Below are 20,889 nucleotides of genomic sequence, written 5' to 3' on the forward strand. Positions count from 1 at the left end.
TCTTTGACCTTTTGTCATCTTCGAACCTTATTGGTTCTGCCTTTCCCTGACAATCGTCATTATGACGGGAAAGGAGCATCTATTGGATATTCCGATTGTCAAATAAAATCGCGGATCTAATTGGCTTCTGTTTAGAAGTCAACGACCGTGTTATTTGTTTGATAGTCTCTGATTGGTTCTTTCCTGGCGGAGAAGCCCGGAGAAGGAGGCGGGATAACCGTTAGCTAGTACTGCGATAGGCTAAGACGACCTGAAATTGCGCGCCTATGTCCCTATGACCCCGCCCAAAGGGGCGGTCTCATTCTGCAAAGAGAGGGAGAGCCTGATCAAAAACTTAGTTTCTGATTGGTCACATCCCTGACGTAAAAGGAAACGTTTGGCTCAAGCGGCCACGACGCCTCAGCGTTCCTTTCATTCTGACTGGCTGCTCTCGCCCCGGGGGTGGGGTTCCAGTCCAGGAAAGGGCACTGATTGGGTGTTGGAAAGCTAGGCTGTTCTAATACGATCTATTCAGCTGGCGAGTCTTAGGGAGCTCCGCCCCTTCCCCCATGCGGGTCTTTCATTGGTTGTCTCCTGTCGCCTTGGTGACGTGGCAGCAGAATTGCGGCTGGGGAGGGTAAGCGCCCGCGGCTGGCGAGGCGGGTTCCGTGCGCTGCCCGGGCCTGGGGACCTCCCTGCCCCGGCTCCGGCCCCGGCCCCGGCCGGCGCGTGACCCCCTTTCTGCTACGCGCCCGCTCGGCCCCATGGCGGAGGCGGCTCCGCCTGCCCGCGGCGCGCGCTGACCGGCCCGGGGCGGCGATGGCTCGGCGGCTCTCCGGGTCGCCTGGCGGGGCCGGGGCGGGAGGCAGGTGACGTGCCGCGGTCGAGTCCGAGAGCGGCGCCCATGGCCAGGTGAGCGCGCGCGCGGAGGCCCTGCGAGGGGAGGATGCGCAGCCCCGCCGTTCCGGCCGCCCCGCTGGCGCCTTGTTCGTTCGCTGCGGCAGTAACCGGGCCCGTTCCTCTGGGCGCGGGACGTGCGGCGCGCGGTCAGCTACCCGCCAGCCCTGCTCGGCCGTCCTGGCCGGCGGGAGCCCCGGCCGTGGCCGGCGCCTGGTTGCGGCCCGGCCCGGCCCGGCCCGCGGTAGTCGGTGCGTTTCAGAGCCTGTCCTCTCAGCGGCCTGTGAGGGGCCGTGACCTTGGCGCTCCCCGCCCGCGCGGCTGGCCAGCGAAGCCCAGAGACTTGCCCACGGTCACGCACGAACGGCCTCGTTGCAGAGCAGCGACTTATAGCATCGCAGGGCGGCAGGGGCCTCCGGCGGTCATCTGGTCCAGCCCCCTGCCCCGAGCAGGATCAACCACCACTAAGTCATCCCAGCCGGGACCTTGTCCAGCCGGGACTTAAAACCTCAGGGGATGGAGAATCCACCACCTCTCTAGGCAACGCATTCCAGTGCTTCACCTGCCGCCTGGTGAAGTAGTTTTTCCTAATATCGAACCGACACCTCTTCCTCTTCAACTTCAGACCATTGCTCCTTGTTCTGCCATCTGACACCACTGAGAACAGTTTCTCACTCTCCTCTTCAGAGCTCCCCTGCAGGAAGTTGAAGGCTGCTATTAAATCACTTCTAAGTCTTCTCGTCTGTAAATTAAACAAGCCCAAATCCCTCAGTCTATCCTCATAGGTCTTGTGCTCCAGACCCTTAGTCATGTTTGTTGCCCTCTGCTGAACCTGCTCCAACAAATCCACATCCTTTTTATACTGGGGGGCCCAAAACCGGACATGGTATTCCAGATGTGGTCTCTCCAGTGCTGAATAGAGGAGAACAACCACTTCTCTAGATCTGCTCCAAATGCTCCTCCTAAAGCACCCTACCACGCCGTTAGCCTTCTTGGCTACAAGGGCACACTGTTTACTCATATCCAGCCTTTCATCCACCATAATCCTTAGGTCCCTTTCCATTATACTGCTGCTGAGCCAGTCGGTCCCCAGCCTATAAAAATTTTTGGGATTCTTCCATCCCAGGTACAGGACTCTACACTTCTCCTTGTTGAACCGCATCAGATTTCTTTTGGCCCAGTCCTCTAGTTTATCCAGGTCCCTCTGGATTCTCTCTCTACCCTCCAATGAATCTACCTCTCCCGCTAGTTTTGTGTCATCCACAAACTTGCTGAGGGTGCAATTCAGTCCCTCATCCAGATCATTAATAAAGATGTTGAACAACACCCATTCCAGAACCGAGCCTTGTGGCATTCCACTTGAAACCAACCGCCATCCAGATATTGAGCCATTGACCACTACCTGTTGGGCCCGACCATCAAGCCAGCTTTCTATGCATCTTATAGATCCAAGGATCCAATCCATATTTCCTTAACTTATGGGCAAGAATGTTGTGGGAGACTATCAAGAGCCTTGCTGAAGTCAAGGTATAATTACATCTACTGACTTCCCCATGTCCACAGAGCCTGTTACCTCGTCTTAGAAGCTAATCGGATTGGTCAGGCAGGACTTGCCCCTGGTGAATCCATGCTGGCTACTTTTGATCACTTTCCCCTCTGCCAAGTGCTCCACAATGGATTTTTTGAGGATCCCTTCCATTATTTTCCCAGGGACTGAGGTAAGGCTGACTCTGGATTGTCCTTCTTTCCTTTTTTAAAGATGGGCACTACGTTTGCCTTTTTTCAGTCATTTGGGATCTCTCCCGATCTCCAAGAGTTTTCAAAGATAATGGCCAAAGAGTCGGCAATGACATCTGCAGATTCCCTCAGTACCCTTGGGTGAATTAAATCCAGACCCGTGAATATGTGTACATCTAGTTTTTCTAGATAGTTCAGAACTTGTTCCTTCCCCACCGACGGCTGCTCTTCACCTTCCCATACTGCATTGTCTAGGACCGTAGTGTGGGAGTTGACTTTGTCTGTGAAGACTGAGGCAAAAAAAAAAAAGCTTTGAGTACTTCAGCTTTTCTAACATCATCTGTCACTAGGTTACCTCCCTCATCCAGTATTGGCCCCACGCCTTCTCTGATAACCCGTTTATTGTTAACATGTCTGGAGAAACCCTTCTTGCTCCTCTTCACGTCCCTGGCCAGCTGCCATTCCAGTTGTGCTTTCGCTTTCCTGATTTACTCCCTGGCATTGTCCAGCTGTGGGTTTATACTCCTCCTTAGTCAACTGTCCATGCTTCCATTTCTTGTATGCATCCCTTTTAAGTCTAAGCTGACTAAGGATTTCCCTGTTAAGCCAATCTGGTTGCTTACCATGTCTGCATTTCGTACTATGCAGTGGGATGGTTTGTTCCTGTGCCTTCAGTAAGACTTCTTTAAAACACTCGCACTTCTCTTTAACTCTTTCCCCCTTCATCTTAATTTCCCAAGGGATCCTGCTCATCCATTCTCTAAGGGACTTCAATGCAAGTGCTAGGCTAGGGGCCTAACCGTTGGACCATTCTGCTTCCTGTCGCTTGCCTGCTGATCCATTTTCTATACTAAGTAAGGGTCAGGGAGATTAGTAAGTGTTTGGGCTTATTTAGTCAACACGGGAGAAGAGTGAGGAAGGATTTGATAGCAGCCTTCAGCTTTATGAAGGGTCATTACAAAGAGGAATCAGAATGAGAGAGGCTGGTCTCAAAGGTGACAGATGATAGAGGGAGGAGCAATGGTCTCAATTTGCAGTGCGGGAGATCTAGGTTGGATATTAAGTAAAGCTTTTTCATTAGGAGGGTGGTGATTACCTAGGGATGTTGTGGAGTCTCCTTCCCTAGAGGTCTTCATGTCCTGGTTTGACAGTCATCCTAGCCAGGGCTTTTAGTTGGGATTGGCCCTGCTTTCAGCAGGGGTTGGACTCGGTGACTTCTTAAGGTTTCTTCCAACCCTGGGATTCTCCGAGGGACATTCTCTGAGGTTTACTAGAACTTAAAAAGGCCATGTGATCATTTCTAGAATCCCTTTTCACAGAAACTACAGAGCTTTGGGTGCTAACACTGATAGGTAGGGTGTCTTGGTTTGTGTTTGTTGGATGCATATATAAAGTATCATATGCAGTATTGTTGTAGTCGTGTTGCTCGCAGGATTTAAACAGACAACAGGGGCTGTTTTTGTTGAAACATGTTGGTGGGAGAGGTGAGCTTTTTAGCTTTACACAGAGCTCTTTTCAGATCTGGGAAATGTATTCAAGGTGTCACACCTAGATATAAGCTGGAATAGATTGTTTAGCATCAGTAGTTAAAAGGCACTTCACCTTGAAATGTGTGTTAATGTTTCTCTAGTCATGTGTGTGGGGGAATGGAAAGGCCGTGGGACCAGGTTTGTGTGGGTTTGAGGATTGTGATAAGCAGTCAACCCTTATTTCTTTCTTCTTATTGCTCAAGAAATGAGTGAAGAGCATGGAGGGCAGTTGTTCCTGAATATTGCTTTCCTTAACAATACCCCTGCAGAACTCAGACAGGGATCAGCTGATGTGCTGAATACAGTCTCCAAGAGCTGCAAAGGCAGGACTTGCAGTATGAGGTGGCACTCTGGTTAGTGGTCACCAGCACTCCCTGTATGCTGAGTGCTTGGATGGCCTCCCAGGGGGTTCAGATGCAGCCCAGCTAATTAGGAGAATGCCCAAAGCCAGCAGCATGTGTTTATATTGGGGCACATCTGCCCAGAGAATCAGAATTGGGTTGGAAGAGACCATGGGAGGTCACTGAGTCCAGCTCCCTGCTGAAAGCCTTGGTGCACATAAGAATTTATTCTGAACATGGATGGATAAAAGTAGAGGAACATTGGTGGTCACCCACTTATTCTGCTGTCAGGGTACCTGCAAACACTCTGGCTGTCAAGAACCTGGTCCTGTTTCACAAGCACAGATGACTTTTTCTAGCTGGTCAGTTTTGCTGAAGCCATGTTGTAAGTTCAGTTTCCTCTTGAATAACTAGTAAAATATTGTTTCTTCAAAGGGACAGTCGATGTTTGACAAAGGTATGATCAGTCCTGAGTAGATGATTGGAGGTTGGGGAGGATTTGAGCCCCAGCTGCACACAAAGTGAAACGTAAAATTTTGATGTCGCATGATTTGGGGATGGGGAAGGGTATCTGTCCCTTGGGAATCCTTTGCTCAAATGTTCTCCTATTTCGGCTGCTACCCTTTTCCCAGCCCCGTGAGGCACAGCCAGTTTCAAGCCCATCCATGTCAGCATTAGAATTTTAGAACATCTAGGGCTTGCCCACACTTGCCCCCAACTTCAAAGGGGGCATGTTAATCAGGGCGACAGGAGACTGCTAATGAAGTGCTGCGGTGAATACACAGCACTTCGTTAGGCTAACTCTTCCCCGCAGCAACTTCGAAGCATCAGACTTCAAAGTGCCGGCATGCGTGTAGCCGCACGCGCTTCGAAGTGCCCGTGCTACTTAGAAGGTCCTTTACTCCTCAGAATTTGAAGTAGCATGGGCACTTCGAAGTGCCCCCAGCTACACGCATACCGGCGCTTCGAAGTAGCTGCAGGGGCGAATTAGCCTAATGCAGTGCTGCGTATTCACCGCAGCACTGCATTACTAATCTCCCATTGCCCTGATCAACTGCCCCCGTTCCTAGTTGGGGGCAAGTGTAGACCCAGCCCTAGCAAATCTGGCTACTAAACAGTAACCTCATCTCTGCCTTAACAACACTATATCTCGTGAGTGAGCTGTCTTAATAGTAGCGAGGATTCAGTGCGGAACAGGTGGGGGGATGGGCAGGAAAGCATTGCAGTGGAGGCTGTTGCACCGGGGTATGGGAAGAGACTGAATTAGTGTGTATGGGGTGGAGACTGAATTAGTGTGTATGGGGTGAGAGGAGGAGGTAGAGGAGAAATCAAGGTTTAAAAAACAAACCAACCCCCAAACCCACATATTATCATAATGCAAATTAGCATTAACTGACAGCTACCTCCCCTGGTGTGTGTTTCACCCCTTTCTGCTGCTTGTGGGTGTGGACAGCACCAAGCACACTAGGAGCCAGTGGCAGGTTGGACAGTGCACCTGCATCTTTGAATGAAGGTCTGGGACGTTTTTGGTATTAGGGATGTAAAATCCCTTTTAACTAGTTAACCTGTGAAAGACGGGGGAGAAGGGGTGGTGGCCAGGGAGGCTGCTCCAGCCCATTTGGGGTATGGGGTCTACTTTGGCCACGGTGAAGCACATACCAGCTGTGGTGGACCACGAGGGCCTGGAGCAACCCCTTTCTGCTGCAGGTGTCACTGATTAATTGTAACCAGCGAGCGTCATCTGTTAACATCTCTACTTGGAATGTGAGTAGCAAGTGGTGCTGGCTTGAGGACACTGTGGATTCCTCCAGGTACCCGATGGCTTTTGTGCTTTCATTTGCTCCCTTCTGTCCTCTTTCAGAATCAGCGTTTTCTGTCTGTGTCCAGCATCATGGCATTTCACTGTGCCCCTGGTGAGCCTATGTACCCGTCAGCGGCTGGTCCTGCTGGGACTCTTTCTTGGAGTCTGCTTCCTGCTACTCATGGCAGCCACAGATCTTCACCATTGGGGTTCCTCTTCCCCACCAGACAGGCAGTTTGAGAGGTAAATGAGCCCTGGGTTGGCATTTTTTTCCTCTGCCTGGCAAGGGAAAAGGAATTTGGCATCACAGGCATTTCTGAAACATGGTGAAATGGCAAATGGGTGGGACTAGGACAGAGAAAATTCAGTAGAATCTGGCAAGAGAATATTTTTGTGTGTGGGGGTGGGAGTTCACAAAGCAAGCTATGAATGGCTACAAATCCTAGCCCTTAACAACGTGATTATATGTGTCAGGTTAGCAGCATTCTGCTTGGAGATTGGGGACTGAATATGTAAGGTGGAAAGGGATCAACATCTAATGTAGTGGTTCCCAAACTTTTCAGCATCACACCCCTCTTTCAATTTTTGAGAAACCCCACGCCCCCCCACCTCTTCTTCAGCATCATCCAAACCCCTTTTTAATAAAACATTAGATTTTGTAATTTAAAATAAACACAAAAACTTGATATAAAAATGTTATTTAAAATTAAAAATAAGCACGAATAGCTTTTCTTGGCCCCCTGTGGGTGCCTGGTGCAGCCCCAGTTGGCTAGCTGCCTGAACCCCATGCCAGCCATCAGAGCTGCCCACACCAGCTGCCCATCCACCTCAGACCTGTGCTGCCGGAGCCACCTGTCCAGGCCCTGCACTGCTAGTGCCAGCCACTCGCTTGGCAGCTGCTGTGGCCAGCTGCCCACCCCAGCTGCAGGCCAACCGCCCAAGACGCCCGCCCAAGACCCATGCTGCCCAAACCCCATGAGTCCTGCAAGCTGGCTGGCCACCTGAGCCCCGTGAGCCATCCTTCCTCGCCCCTCCCTTCCCACAAAGCCAGGCACCACTGGGCCCCACTCTTACCCCATCCCCCTTACCTGAGCCAGGCACCCCCGGTCCCACCATCTAACCCCATTTCCCCTGCGCCGCCCCCCCCACCCCGCAACCCACGTTCACTCACCTTTGCACTTGGGTCTTTGCCCGTTGCCTGCTTTTTACAGTGTCTGCACCAGGTCAACCACGTAAAATTGCAGGAGCTGAGAGCCAGAAGCAAAGGGTTGGGGGAATGATTGGGGGACTGGGTTGCCTCATGCCCCCTATGGAATTTCTTCACACACCCCCGGGAGTCACGCCTCCCAGTTTGGGAAACCACGATCTAATGAAAACAGTAATAATGTGTGCATGAGGGGTGGGGGCTGGACTTGATGGCTTTTTTAGGTCTCTTCCAGCTCTATTGTTCTATTATTCTGTGTGTGATTTGGTATAAGCCAGTGACATGTCTAAGCAGGAAAAGTTTTAGTGAAGCCATTTGTTGACACCTTAAACAATGGCTTCTTGAAACTGCTCATTTCAGAGCACACAAAGAGAGAGGTTATTTTCACTTGAGTCCCAAGGAATATGTAACAGCTGACTTAAGAAGAAGGCACAGTTGATCTATTAGTCAGTCTTGGCCATAGTATAATCAAGTTCAGCCTTTGCAGGAGAGAGAGGGCTGTGACACTTAACTTAGGAAGGGGGAGTTAGAGTAAAATAAAAGAAAATTTCTTAGGCTGCATGGAAGCTGCTTACAGACTACACACATCCCCCTCTGTGCATAGACAAAGGCTCACAATAAATTGCTCAGAGTAGCATCTGTATTAGTACAGGGAGCTCTATGCCTTGCTTTCACTCTGCTCAGAGCTGTTGCCTTCATCCTCTCTGATACTGCCTCCTTTGGGGTTTATCAGATAGACAATCGTGCCAAGTACATATGTTTGACCTCCCAGCCACTTACCATTTCTGTCAGACTTCTGAAGAACAACACATGACAGAAGCGTTATGCAGTTTACTTCTCTTTGGGTGATCCTGGTCTTCCTCATAATTTGGGGGTAGCATCCAACACAAGTGTGGTGCTTTGCATTTACCCACAGCTCTTCTCTGAGATAATATTGGAATATAAAGTTAAGACCTTTGGTGCTCTACCTGGGGTGGACGAAATGTCAAACTCTACCCAGTTTCACACTGATTCAGTGGATAGTTCTGTGCCAAAGAGTACTGTGGATATCTAAATGCATGTCGCGTTGCGGTTGTCACCTGGGTGTCTTGAAACTGGGAGGCAACACTAGGCTGCTGCATCAGCCTGTCTCAGGAGTGTCACCATCACAATTATGTGCAAAGCTGCTCTGTGGCCCTCTCCACGCGCATCCCCAAGTGTTGCTCTGGGTGTCAGGAAGGAGTCCTGTTTCAGTCCTTCCACCCTCCAGAACCTGTTCCAAGATGGAGAGGCTAAGCTCTCCTGTTCCCAGGAAAAGCTCTGTTCTCTCTTGGGGGGCACTGTATTAGTAGTGAGTCCTATTCATGTGGTTGACCATGTCCCTAATTGCCTCTCCTCCTGTCTGAAGTTGCACTTAAAAGAAGAGATTTGCTCCTTTCTGGGTCTGTTTCTGTGTTGGTTAAAGAAACCCCTGTGCTGGTGGTTGCTTCTTATTGCAATCTCTCTCTCTGGTTGGAGCATCCCCTAAGCTCCTTATGTCCCCACAGGGAGACACCTGCGTGGATAGAATTAGAGGAGGAGAAATTAGAATAGAGTTAGAGGAGGAGAAACGGCCAGTGGCACTGACAGGATTGGGATCTTGGTTTGCTTTTCTGAAGACCTTATCCAGCAGAATGCTCCCTTCTGCCATCCCTTGGTTGGAGGGGCAGCTTGTGTTTAGCCCATTAGTTTTCATTGCTCTTTAGATGAGGAGTCCCTCGATTTGGCTGTTTTTCCTGGGAATGTGGTGACCTGTGTGACGGAGGACCTATGTGGAATGTTTTGGGGGTGGGGGAGGAGGACCTGACATGTAGCAGACATTAGTCTGCTTGACTTGGGAGCTATTGCTGTCTATAAGCTCAGGGAGTGCTCCAGGGGACTTGTGTAGTGGGGCTGAAAGTCCTGCAGGAGCAGCATCTCCAGAGATGCAAGATCATAAGGTCAGTAATTTTTTTCCCCCCATCAGACTGCTAAGGGCACTGGCTATAACACAATTACCCTGAAAGTGCAGGGCCAGAGAGGCGCCAGCTCTGCTCTGGGCAGTTTCACTTTCAGCACCAACTTCTGGGGCTCAGGGAAGGGAAGGCATGTCCCACTGGTACCTACCTAATTGAGTTGAGGTTATTTATTATCTGTATTACAGGGTGGGATAGTCACTGGAGCCATGTGGAAGCGGATGCTCTGGCCTGGGTAATGGTGCTGAGCCAGGGTATCCTAATTCTGTTAGGCCTCCTACTAATGGAAAAGTGAAGCTGCAGCTCTCTGGTTCTGCCTGGACTCTGTGTGTGGGCAGGTAGCATTGCGCTGACTCAGCCAATGGGCTCAGCTGCATGTGCAGCCGGTAGGGGGGCCTGCAAGGGAAGGGATCAATCAGGCATATTGATCTCCTGCCCTGAGGATTCAGAAGAGCTCATCAGTGCCCAGAGGGAGCCTGGAGCCTTCTTGCAACTTTGGGAGCAGCCAGCGGAGCTCTGAAGGCAAGCGCTTTGTGCAGCATCAGCAAAGCCTGCAGCATGAGCTAATAGCAGAGAAAGCCCCGTCAATCTGTGGGTGATTACACCTGCCCTATGGCCTCTGGAAGAACAGACCAGAATTTGTACAGGGGTAAGGCCTTCTCGTAGGGCGTCACTAGATTTATCCTTTGTACTCTGCCATTAGCTAGGGCCAAGCCCCACAGTTCCCTTATCTCATGTGAGGTGGGAAGACTCCTCTCTAACTTTTGCAGTGATTGGTTGATGCTCTGACTCTCTATATTCAGTCTCCTTTTCCCCTTTTCATTTTCATAGCCTCTGGTCCCCATGTAGACACTCAGTCCTGGACGGATGACAGATGAGAGCTGGTAGACATCTCCGCTGGACTGGTGGGGATTGGTATCTGAGGAGCCTGCCCACCTACAGATGCTGTGAATGGCAGTTCTGCAGGATCACAATAACCCTCTCTGCATGGGATCCTTCCCCCCACCTTGGGTGGCACTGATTCCTTGCTGTCTCCTCCCCTGCGAAAGCCTGCCCTGGTCTCACCCTCTGGGAGGCACAGTGCTGCACATTACCACAAGGGCAATGCTGTCTGGAGCCTGATCTTGTCTGTGCAAATGTTGCTATGTGGCTGAGCCTTGGGTGGGCCTCTGCTCCTCCTGCCTATGGGGGATTGATTCTTCTTCCACCTTCCAGGTACATGGCACGGGTGGGAGACATCGAAGCTACGGACACAAAGGACTCAACGCTGAATTATGGGATTGTTGTTGATTGTGGGAGCAGTGGCTCTCGGGTTTTTGTATATTTCTGGCCACCGCACAATGGCAATCCTCATGACCTGTTGGACGTGAAGCAGATGAGAGACCAGAGTAGGCAGCCTGTTGTCAAAAAAATCAAACCAGGTCTGTGACTCCTTCTTTCCTATGTGAGACCAGGGGAGGGTTGGGGACTGATCATTTGCTTTTTCCTTTCATGAAGGTGGGGGCAAAGTGGGCGAAGGCCATGCAGATGAAGACGCTTATCTACTTTGCAGCCTGGGGCAGTGATCTCATACCTTTGCCCCACCCCCATACTGGGGGGAGGGGGCAGTTTACATGCTACAAGTCCCTGCCTTATGTTGGAATGATAGAACTGCTGCTCTAGAAGCAAAGCTCCAACTTGCCCCTTTCTCTGGGTATGTGCATAAGACGTTTCTCAGTTTCCTCTTTCCCTGTCCAGGGATCTCTATGCTGGCAACAACTCCTGACCAAGCCAGTCACTACATGCACCCACTCCTCAGCTTCGCTGCAGCTCATGTGCCAGTGACAAAACACAAGGAGACTCCACTCTACATCCTGTGTACAGCGGGAATGAGGCTGCTGCCTGAGAGGTGAGTGCCCCTCAGGGCACCTTGCTTGTGTCTCTGTTCCACTGGCATTAGAGGCACCCAGTCACTTGGCAAGCCAAAGAGGGCAGGGAATTCCTGAGAACCCTGGTGCCATGTGCAAGGAAGAAAGGAGCATGCTGTTCCTGTGACCAGCCAGCAGATGCACTGGGGGCAGAGGGTATGGATTGTGGGGACAGAGGGATCCTGGAAGCAAGTGGATAGGGGTGTTGAGAGTTACTGCAGGCTTTGTGATGGGAGGCTACATTGTGGTCTTAAACAAAATAGCTGAAACTCCACCTCCCCAGCTCCAAACTAGAGTGGGCATGCTGAGAGGAATTCATTAGGCCCTAGCGCAAAGGAAATGAGAGGCAGCCACTGGGCAGGATGCTTGCTGACTCTCCTATACCCCCTGTATGCAGAGGGGAGAAAGATTGGGCTGTGGGAACTGAGATGTTCTCTGTCTGTCTCCCATACCTTAACAGCCAGCAGGCTGCAATTCTGGAGGACTTGGTGAAGAATGTGCCCCTGGAGTTTGATTTTCTCTTCTCGGAGACGCAAGCTGAAGTGATCTCAGGAAAGCAGGAAGGTAACAACAACCCCTAGCTCCTCTAACGTGTCTATAGGTGTGCTATGAGTAGGGAGGTGAGACTTCGCTGCAGCCATTACTCATGCAGGTGCCTGTAGGAAGAGGCTCGGCGGCTTCCTCCTGAGAAGTGTGGTTCTGGGAGTGTGGTATGGATGCTGCGGTGGGAATCGGCGCTGCACAGACATTGTGGGAGCCCCAGTGTCTGCTCTGAGGCCAAATAACAAAGGCAGCACGAAGATGATGGCTCTGTACATGCTATGCTCGGGAGTGTCCATCTGCTGCAGAGTCGGTAATGCAGAGACTCACCAGTTTGTGGGTCTGCTGTGGGCACTTTGCATAACACAGTGGTTTGTGTCCCTCCCACAGGGGTCTATGCCTGGATTGGGATCAACTTTGTCTTGGGGAGATTTGATCACGAGGAGGGTAAGTCCAACCAGTGCATGAATCTCTCTGTAGCCTGTGGGGTGGGGGAATTGGAATTCTGGTAGAGTTGATTCAGCACCCAGAACAAACCAGGGCCTGGCATGTTGACAGCTCCTGCACCAAGGCCTTGCCCCTGCCACTACAGAGGTGGAAGAATCCCTGTGCCTCAGTTGGCTGGGGAGAGGGCGGAAGTGTGAAACTCAGGTCAGGAGGGTGGTTGGATAGGGATGGGAGGGGGGAGGTGGGCAAGCCAGTGCAGATGGGATAGCATGCCGTGTTTGGAGTCAGTCTCTCAGGAAGTTGTAAGTGCAGAGACTTGTGGGGTGGTGGGATCTGGTGAGGTGCCATCAGCCATTTATGGCTCTTTGTGGAGCTCCCTGCATTCAGCAGTAACCAAGTGAGATCCTTACCCTGTCCATGTCCCCTGTGCATTGGGTTACCAAGGCCATGACCTGGTGGGTGAGGGGTAGGGAGGCTGCACCATGAGGTTGATTCCTGGAAACCTGTCAGGGCTTTGCAGGGTAGGGGGGCTACCCTGTGGTCCCAATGTCTTGCTAACATATTCCTGTGGGCTGCAGAGGAGGACGCGATGGTCACTGTAGCCCTGGGGGGTCAGACAGAGTCCCTGGTGCGGAAGCGGACAGTGGGGATCCTGGACATGGGTGGTGCTTCTCTGCAAATCGCCTATGAGGTGCCTAGCATGGAGGTCTTCTCCTCCCCACAGCAGGTACGTATCTTGTCATAGGCAGGAAACCAGTCCTTGTGCTCCTCACACTTGGCCTTGCTGCTCACCCCTCTCTCTGCCTCAGGAGGAGTCTGCCAAGAGCCTGCTGGCTGAATTCAACCTGGGCTGCGACGTGCAGCACACAGAGCACGTTTACCGTGTCTATGTCAACACCTTCTTGGGCTTTGGGGGAAACCTGGCACGGCAGCGCTATGAGGAGCTTGTACTGAATCAAACCAGTGTCCAGCACAGGTAATGCTGCCCCATGCTCAGCAACCGTCCTTGGGCACCTGCCTGCTGGGGACAGTCCTTGGACATCCCAGCTCCTGGAGCTGTAGGACCAATAAGTGGAAGGTGACCTCTGTGTGAAGTCTAATGTTAGCACTTGCTACAGAAACCCTGAAGGATAATGCTGGGGGGAGGGGAGAGGAGTGGCTTTAAAATGGCCCATGTAGGGCTACCGCCTGCGCCCCCCCCCCCATGGGTGTGCATTGGAGCTGGCATTCCTGCTGTCCCTGGGTTCTTTTGGCTCCTGCTAGCAAGGCAGACTGTTTTTAACTTTGTTAGACTCCCCATGGCCCTGCCAGCCCAGCCCAGCCTTTGGGAGAGCCAGGGTCCAGGCATTCCAATGGAGATCAGCCCAGGGCCTAAGGTAGGGAGTCTCAGCTCCAGTTGCAGGGGTGTGCCCACAGCTTTGTTCTTATCTGTTTGGGGGACTCTCAGGTGGTTGGCCAGAGTACCTACTTGTTCTCACAGAGTCTCTCTCATTACGTGGGATCTCGCTGACGGTGTTCAGCTGAGGAGTTAAGCTCCCCTCCAGCCTCTTCTCCAGCCCGCCGAATCATCAGTTCTCCAGCCCATCCTCTCTTGGGATTGGTGCTAGGTGCCTCCACCGTGTGGGAAGTACCTCCCTGCAGCTAATGCTAGCCTGTCTCTGGGTCCCCCATGGGCTGGCACAGCACTCCAGCTCTCTGCAGAAGTTTGCAGGCTGGAGGGGGTCTTTGCTTGTTTCAGTCAAGCTGAGATTCTGCAGCCTGTTCAGGACAATGAGGCTGCAGCAAGTGCAGCTGCCCCATGTGTCCCTAGCACCTAGAGTACAGCAGTGCCCTTCCCAATACTGACTGCGTGCTGGGGCTGCTGTGCCCGTCTCCCTCAAGCTGGCCTGTCCCATGTCTGCCAGCGTGGAACCTCTGCAGCTGTAAGAGCTCATTTCAGCACCCTGTTCCCCATTTGCTGCAGTAGCGTTGCTCAGCAAGTATTCGCTGCGCTGACCTGGTTGCTCTCATGTTTCTCTTCTGCTCTCCATTTCTCTAGTGCCCATCTCGCAATGCCACATGGAGTTGTAACCAGGGCTAGATATACTCAGGGCTAGAGCAAATCTCCCTGCCAGAGCTTCACGGATAGTCTAGTGCTAGTAATCTACTAGGACCTGGAGCTGTGTACTTTGCTGTGTGTGTGCACTTGTCAAGTGGATCGGCTATACGCATACATAGTGGTGGGCTGTGCTTGCTAGTGTGTCTGGGGGGAATGTGACCCCTAGCTGGGCGTGCTCAGCAATCAGAAAGGGTTTTCCAGTGGCCAACACAGAGAGCGCATGCCTGTCCAGCAGGGACTCGTACCTGTAGTAGGGGGTGCAGCCATGTCAGTGCAGAGACTGATCAATTTAACATCTTTTTTCCGGCACTTGTTCTAGACTGCAGGGCCAGCAGATAGGGACAACTGCTGAAACGCCTTTTCTGGATCCCTGCCTGCCTGTGGGGCTTGAGGACACTTCAGAAAGAGAAGGCCAGACCTTGCATATCCGAGGGCGAGGGGACTGGCAGGCCTGCGCACAACTGCTACACCCTCTGCTGGCAGGGATCAATGGCAGCCAGGCCTCCCTGACCAGCACTTACCAGGCACCCATTGACTTCAACAACAGCGAGTTTTACGGCTTCTCTGAGTTCTTCTACTGTACTGAGGATGTGCTGCGTCTTGGAGGCCACTACCATGCACCCAGTTTTGCTCGCGCTGCTCAGGTGAGCAGTACCCTGACCCAGTGCCCTTTGTGTAGGGGCTGGGCTGGACCTGGTGGGCCACTTTGCACAGATAAGCACCACCCTAACCCAGGGCAATGCTGTGTTGGGGGTTAGCATGTTATTTTATGTCTGTCTTCACTTGTACTGCCCTGCCCCTTCTCTAGCTCCTCTGACAGGGTGACTGGTCTAGCAGATGGAGGAAGCCCTAGACATGATCACCTGATTTTAGTAAACTTTCTAATACAGTCTCCTAAGCAAACTAGGGGAATAGGGTCTAAGTACAATTCCTATAAAGGAGACAAAACTGTTGGAAAGACTTTCCTGTCAAACTGGGAGGGCAAACACATCATGGGGGTCTCATAAGGGCTTGTCCTTGATTGGGCACTATTTCATATTTTCATTAATGACTTGGATAATGAAGTGGAGAGTGTGCTTATAAAATTTGCAAATGATACCAAACTGGGAGAAGGTTGCAAGCACTTTGGAGACAGGATGAGAATTCAAAATGACTTTGACAATTGAAGAATTGGTCTGACTTCAAAAAGATGAAATTCAATAAACAAGTGTAAAGTGTTTCAGTTAAGAAGGAAAAACTAAATGCACAACTACAAAATGGGCAATAGGACAGGTGCTCCTACTGGTGGAAAGGATGTGGAGGTTACAGTGGGGCACAGACTGAGTGAGACTCAATATGATGCAACTTCAAAAAGGTTAATCTCATTCTGCAGTATATTAAGAAGAGTGTCATATAGACTCAGGAGAGATTTGTCCTGCTGTACTGGGCACTGGGGAGGACTCAGCTGGAGCACCGTGCCCAATCTTGGGCACCGCACATGCAATATCTGAATGAAGTTGAGGGGAGCAACAAAAATGGTAAAAAGTGTAGAACCTTAAACCTGGCCAGTGAGGAAAGGGCAGAGTAACTAGGCATGTTTAGTCTGAAGAACAGAGGGGAGAATGCTCAACTCTCGCTGCAATGTGGTAAGGGCTGTTACAAAGCAAGTGGGAATCAGTCGTTCATCATGCTGACTAAACACAGGTCAAGAAGTTTTGGTCTTACTGTGCAGGAAAGGAGATGTATTATATCAGGAGAAACTTCCTAGGTACCAGGGAAGTTAAGTTCTGGAACAGGCGTTCAAGGGAGGTTTTGGAATCCCCATCACTGGAAACTCAGAATAGGCTGGACAAACACTTGTCAGGGATGGTCTAGTTCAGCATTTCTCAGTGCGTGGTACGTGTACCCTTAGGGCTATGTGACTTAGGGGTATGTGAGAGAAGTCCAGGAGACATGCACCCTGGAACTGTATGTGGCTCTTTGAGCAATAAAATGCTCTGAACTGCGAGAGAGCCGTCCCTTTCTAGTACTTGGAGGGAGACGTGTGGCAGCAGGGATGGTGAGTCACCGGCATTGGATTAGCATCGGGGAGGGCGGTGTGCCTGGCTCTGGAGGAGGTGGGACTGGGTTAAAGTAGGGAGCTCAGGGTGCCTGGCTCTGGAATATTATGCTTGTTACTTGAAGTAAGTGATAAAATTGCTATTTGTACAATTTTAGTATTTATAATTATAACTGAAAGTTTAAAATGGACCAATTCCTTGTGACAACAAAGAGTAAAACTGCAGATTTGGAAGAAGGTAGTACACAGGAAACTATCAAACATTGATTTGTGTCCTTTAGCAGTTTGAAGCCTAGGTTTGAACATTTGATTTCATCCAAACAAGCTCAAATGTCACATTTTTTGTGTAATTTGATTGATCACTGTTCATTGTTTGCTTAAAATAGATGCATATGAATAAAAAAAAACCAGACATTTTATGATCTTTTTTTCATTTATCCTCTTTGCATGATTGTAAGTACAATGGCAAGTTTATTGCCTAGAGGCAATTTCTTCCCACTGCCCAGTTACAATTAAGTTGTTTAAACAAATGTGGTGTTATGGTAGAAAATCAAATTGTGGGTACATATATATTTTTTGAAAAAGGACTATTTTATTTAAAAAAAAAAAGCTGAAAAACACTGGTCTAGTTTGACTTGGGTCTTCAGTGCAGGGTGTCGACTTGAGGTGCCTTCTAAGTCTACATTTGTGATTGATTGTTGTGCTGGAGGGGTGTGGTGGTGTTACCTTCTGCCCTGGGGACAGAGGACCATCTCTCCTGACAGTGCTCTCTCTCCTTGCTGCCCCAGGATTACTGCAGTCTGAGTTGGTCAGTGCTTACTCAGCGGTTCCAAGAGGGCCTGTTCTCACCACACGCGGACCAGCACCGAGTCAAGTAAGGAGCTTCCCTTCAGCCCAAGCACAGCTGGAGCTCCAGTCAATGCAAGTCTAGCACCTGGCCTCTGACATCTGATTAAGTGTCCCATGTGTTCTACCTGCAGGTATCAGTGCTTTAAATCTGCCTGGATGTACCAAGTCCTTCACAAAGGCTTTCACTTTCCCCTGGATTACTCCAGCCTGCACATGGCCCAGCTGGTGTATGACCGTGAGGTGCAGTGGACCCTTGGAGCCATTCTCTATAAAACACGATTTCTACCACTCAGGTAAATATGCTGCCCTCTACTACCTGGCCTGCATGGGAGCAGGGCATTGGCCAAGGGGGTTTATAGATTCCAAGGCTCTAAGACCACTGTGATCATCTCATCTGACAGACTAGATAACATAGGGCAAAGAACATCCCTACAGTAATTCCTAGGGCAGATCTTTCAGATTAGAGATCCCATCTTGATTCAGAACTTGTTCATGACAAAGAATCCACCCTGACCCTTGGGAAAATTGTTCGTGGTTACTCCCTTCCTATCCACTGCACCTCATAGGCAAACATGAGCTGGAACTCCAAGTTACTCCGGTCCCAGGAATGGTGCTGTTGGAAGCAGGGTAAAGGCAGTGGCTCTGAGAGGAGATCCTGAACTCTCCCAGCAGGTGCACTAAGTGTCGTGGAGGAGGGGGGCAGTAAGACAGGTTGCATGTGTTGCAATATAACCTTCCATGTCAGTTCTTCATTAATGGGTGCTGATCTCTTCCTCTCATATCCTCCCCCTGTAGGGATCTCCGGCAGGAGAGCAGCAGGCAGGCCCACAGCCCCTGGCTCCGTCTCTTTGTCTACAATCACTGTCTCTTCTTAGTCTGCGTCCTGGTGGTACTGCTGGCCATCATGCTTTACCTGTTGCGGCTGCGCCGCATTCACCGACGCCAGCTGCGCTCTGCTCCCCTCAACCTGCTGTGGCTGGAAGAAGTGGTGCTGTTGCCAGGCCAGGAACTGGGACCCTAACCCTGGCATGGACTAAAAAGCTGAGCCCCACTTCAACCTGCTCCTGGAGCACCAGCACCTGAACTGGAAACTAGGCTGTGCAAAACAAGTGCCCAAAGACTCTTGTCAGTGGGTCTCTCACCATGCCCTGACCCTGGGTTCCCTCTCCTTCCTGCCCCCAGCATCACTAGGGTAAGACTAGTCCTGACCAGCACAGGACAGAGCCCTGCCCCTTTTCTTTGACAAATGGTGGGGGGGGCTTGAGACTCCCTGCTGAGGCAGAAGGGACAGTATCCACTAACAGGTGGCAGGGACAAGGCAGTTCTAGCACTTCCTGCTCCTGGAAGTGTGAAGGTAGTAGAGTTGTAGCAGATATGGGGAAATACTAACTTGAAATATATAGACCTCACTGCAACAAGGTATCAATGAGGTCAAGAGGCAGTGGGACTCAATAAAAAGACAAGTGAGGGACCAACAAGCACAGCTGCTCTTACCTCTGAGAAGTCAAAACAGGAGGGATGTGTGCTCTGGTACATGGACCAAATGCTGTGTCAGAGCAGTTCTCACCCCAGGGAGGGGTGCTTTGCTACCTCAGACAGATTACCTTTGGGGTGTCTGTGGAGCTGGTAAGACAGGTGGGTTGGGCTGGGCTGTGGGCTGAAGCACTGCTGGTCCATGGGCAGGCACAGGCCTTCCCCAGGCCAACCCTACCCCCCTCCTTATTTGCTGCCAAAGTGTTTTCCTTGTCAAGGGCAATCCCTCCCAGGGCCAGCCCAGTCAGCCCTGAAATTCATGTTGCAGCCTGCCTCCCCTTCTTGGGCCTGGAGCTGGGCTCTGCTGATCTGAACCAGATTGACTCCCCGCCAGATGTTCCAATTAATAGAGCAATAAACAATCCATGGGCCACTATGACCACTTTTGTGCTCTGTGTTAGCTCACCCTTGGGGAGGTTTGTGCTGGTGACAAGTTCTTGCTGACCATGTTAACAGCACCTCCTGTGGTCTCTCCTGCAGATCTCACACTTTAAGCTGCTGCTTTTACCCTCCCAAGGGCTGTGTGTACATATGTGCTCCTTGTAGGAAGAGTCCACAGGGGCAGTTTCACATGCTCATAGCTGCTGGTTCTCACCCCGTGCACCTCACTGCGCTTGCTGCTGCTACAGGTGCCCACAGTGTGGGTAGCTCTGATCCAGGCTGCACCTATTGAACTGATCACTCCAGCAGAAATAGCTGCTGACATGGTTAGATGCTGCAGTTTCCACCAATCCCCTGGCTCCTCACACCATATGGCACAGGCAGGAGTCCCCACAGCTGGAGCAGAGCAATGTTAATGAGATCAGTGTTGCTCACAGCTGTTCTAGGAAGACTTACTCAGGTGAGGATTGGCTCCATCCCATGCATGACCCAGGCCTTTTCTGCACAGGAAAACAGGGTCATGTTACCCAGAAGCAGAGACCAGGATAAAGCATGGTCTGCCCTCCTCCCTCAAACAGTTTGCTGCTGGGTACAGGCAAGGTTACACCCCTTCTCCCTTGCAGTAAGGTCAGCTTGCAGGATAGGGGAAGGCCCAAATACTGTACGTATATCTCTCAGCAGCAGGTCAGGAGACAGACTGTTTGCTAGAAAAAACATTTATTTTCACAACACATTTAAATACTAAGCACAAGACAAATAAACACAGCTGATCAATAAATATGGGAAATGGAGGGTTAGGCCAGGACACTGCCCAGATTCAATACCTGTTCCACAGCCAGACCATATGCAAAAAGGGGAAAGGAGTAGGAGCCCTCTTAAGCAGTGAAGAGCCTGTTGCTTGTGGCACCAGGAGGTTGGGGCAGCTCAGGAAGAGAGAAGGAACTGCTGCCTCCAGCATGATGTACCCACTCACTGACTTCTTCCATTAAAGCACTATCCCTGTCAACATCTTATTTCACAGGGCTCACCCTCCCAGAAACAGCAACAGTCACCCATCAGTCTTGAAAGCAGAGATGCTGCTCTAGAGGCCCAGGCATCACTCCAAGAGAGTTCAGAATGCAGTTCTCTCATGTACAGGCCCAGAGAATTCTGGGGTGGGCAGCCCCTAGAGGCTTGAGATTGTGTCTGGGTTAGTCTGGGAGCAGGATTTCAGGCAACAGGCATCACAAAGCTGCACTCAGCAGAGATGACTGGGGCTGCTCCCATGCAGGAGGAGCAGGCATGCTGGGGGGTCCCTGTATCTGTCCTTCAAGGGAAGGGGTAGGTGTGGTCTTTAGCACCAACCCATTCCTTGGCAACTACAGAGCTCAACCAGCCACTTCAGGTTCTCTGCCACATTAGGGAAGGTGGGATTTTCCTTTGAAGCACCTGGCTCACAAAGGGAAATCTCAGCTGTCCTAAGGGAAATCCTACTCCTCAGGGCTCATCTGGGGCTGAGATAACGCCTCAGACAGGGCAGCATGGGTGGCGTTTTGGTTCCTGGATGCGGTGGGTCAGATGTGGTGCTGCAGCTGGTCTGACCTGAGCTCCAGGTCTAGCAGGATGCCACTGGAAGGTGCAGAGGATGGGGCAACA

The 20,889-nt window shown here is 51.1% G+C and overlaps 1 protein-coding gene across 3 annotated transcripts; it reads left to right on the forward strand.

Moving 5' to 3' along the window:
• The first annotated feature begins 611 nt into the window (after positions 1–611).
• ENTPD7 (ectonucleoside triphosphate diphosphohydrolase 7) lies at positions 612–19,756 on the forward strand. 3 transcript variants are annotated; one of them, XM_074999370.1, is made up of 12 exons: positions 612–891; positions 6,345–6,527; positions 10,677–10,882; positions 11,199–11,349; positions 11,829–11,932; positions 12,299–12,355; positions 12,934–13,082; positions 13,165–13,331; positions 14,773–15,097; positions 17,280–17,365; positions 17,472–17,633; positions 18,136–19,756. In XM_074999370.1, exons 1-12 carry the CDS (start codon positions 884–886, stop codon positions 18,359–18,361), a joined length of 1,824 nt encoding a protein of 607 aa, XP_074855471.1. In that variant the 5' UTR covers positions 612–883; the 3' UTR covers positions 18,362–19,756. The 3 variants fall into 3 exon arrangements, with proteins under 3 accessions (XP_074855471.1, XP_074855473.1, XP_074855472.1); XM_074999372.1 differs by lacking the exon at positions 6,345–6,527 and having other exon boundaries at positions 18,136–19,755; XM_074999371.1 differs by lacking the exon at positions 612–891 and having other exon boundaries at positions 6,389–6,527; positions 10,293–10,882; positions 18,136–19,754.
• The last annotated feature ends 1,133 nt before the right edge of the window (positions 19,757–20,889 follow it).

This window comes from Carettochelys insculpta, chromosome 7 (genome assembly GCF_033958435.1).
Source record: "Carettochelys insculpta isolate YL-2023 chromosome 7, ASM3395843v1, whole genome shotgun sequence".
Lineage (NCBI taxonomy): Eukaryota > Metazoa > Chordata > Testudines > Carettochelyidae > Carettochelys > Carettochelys insculpta.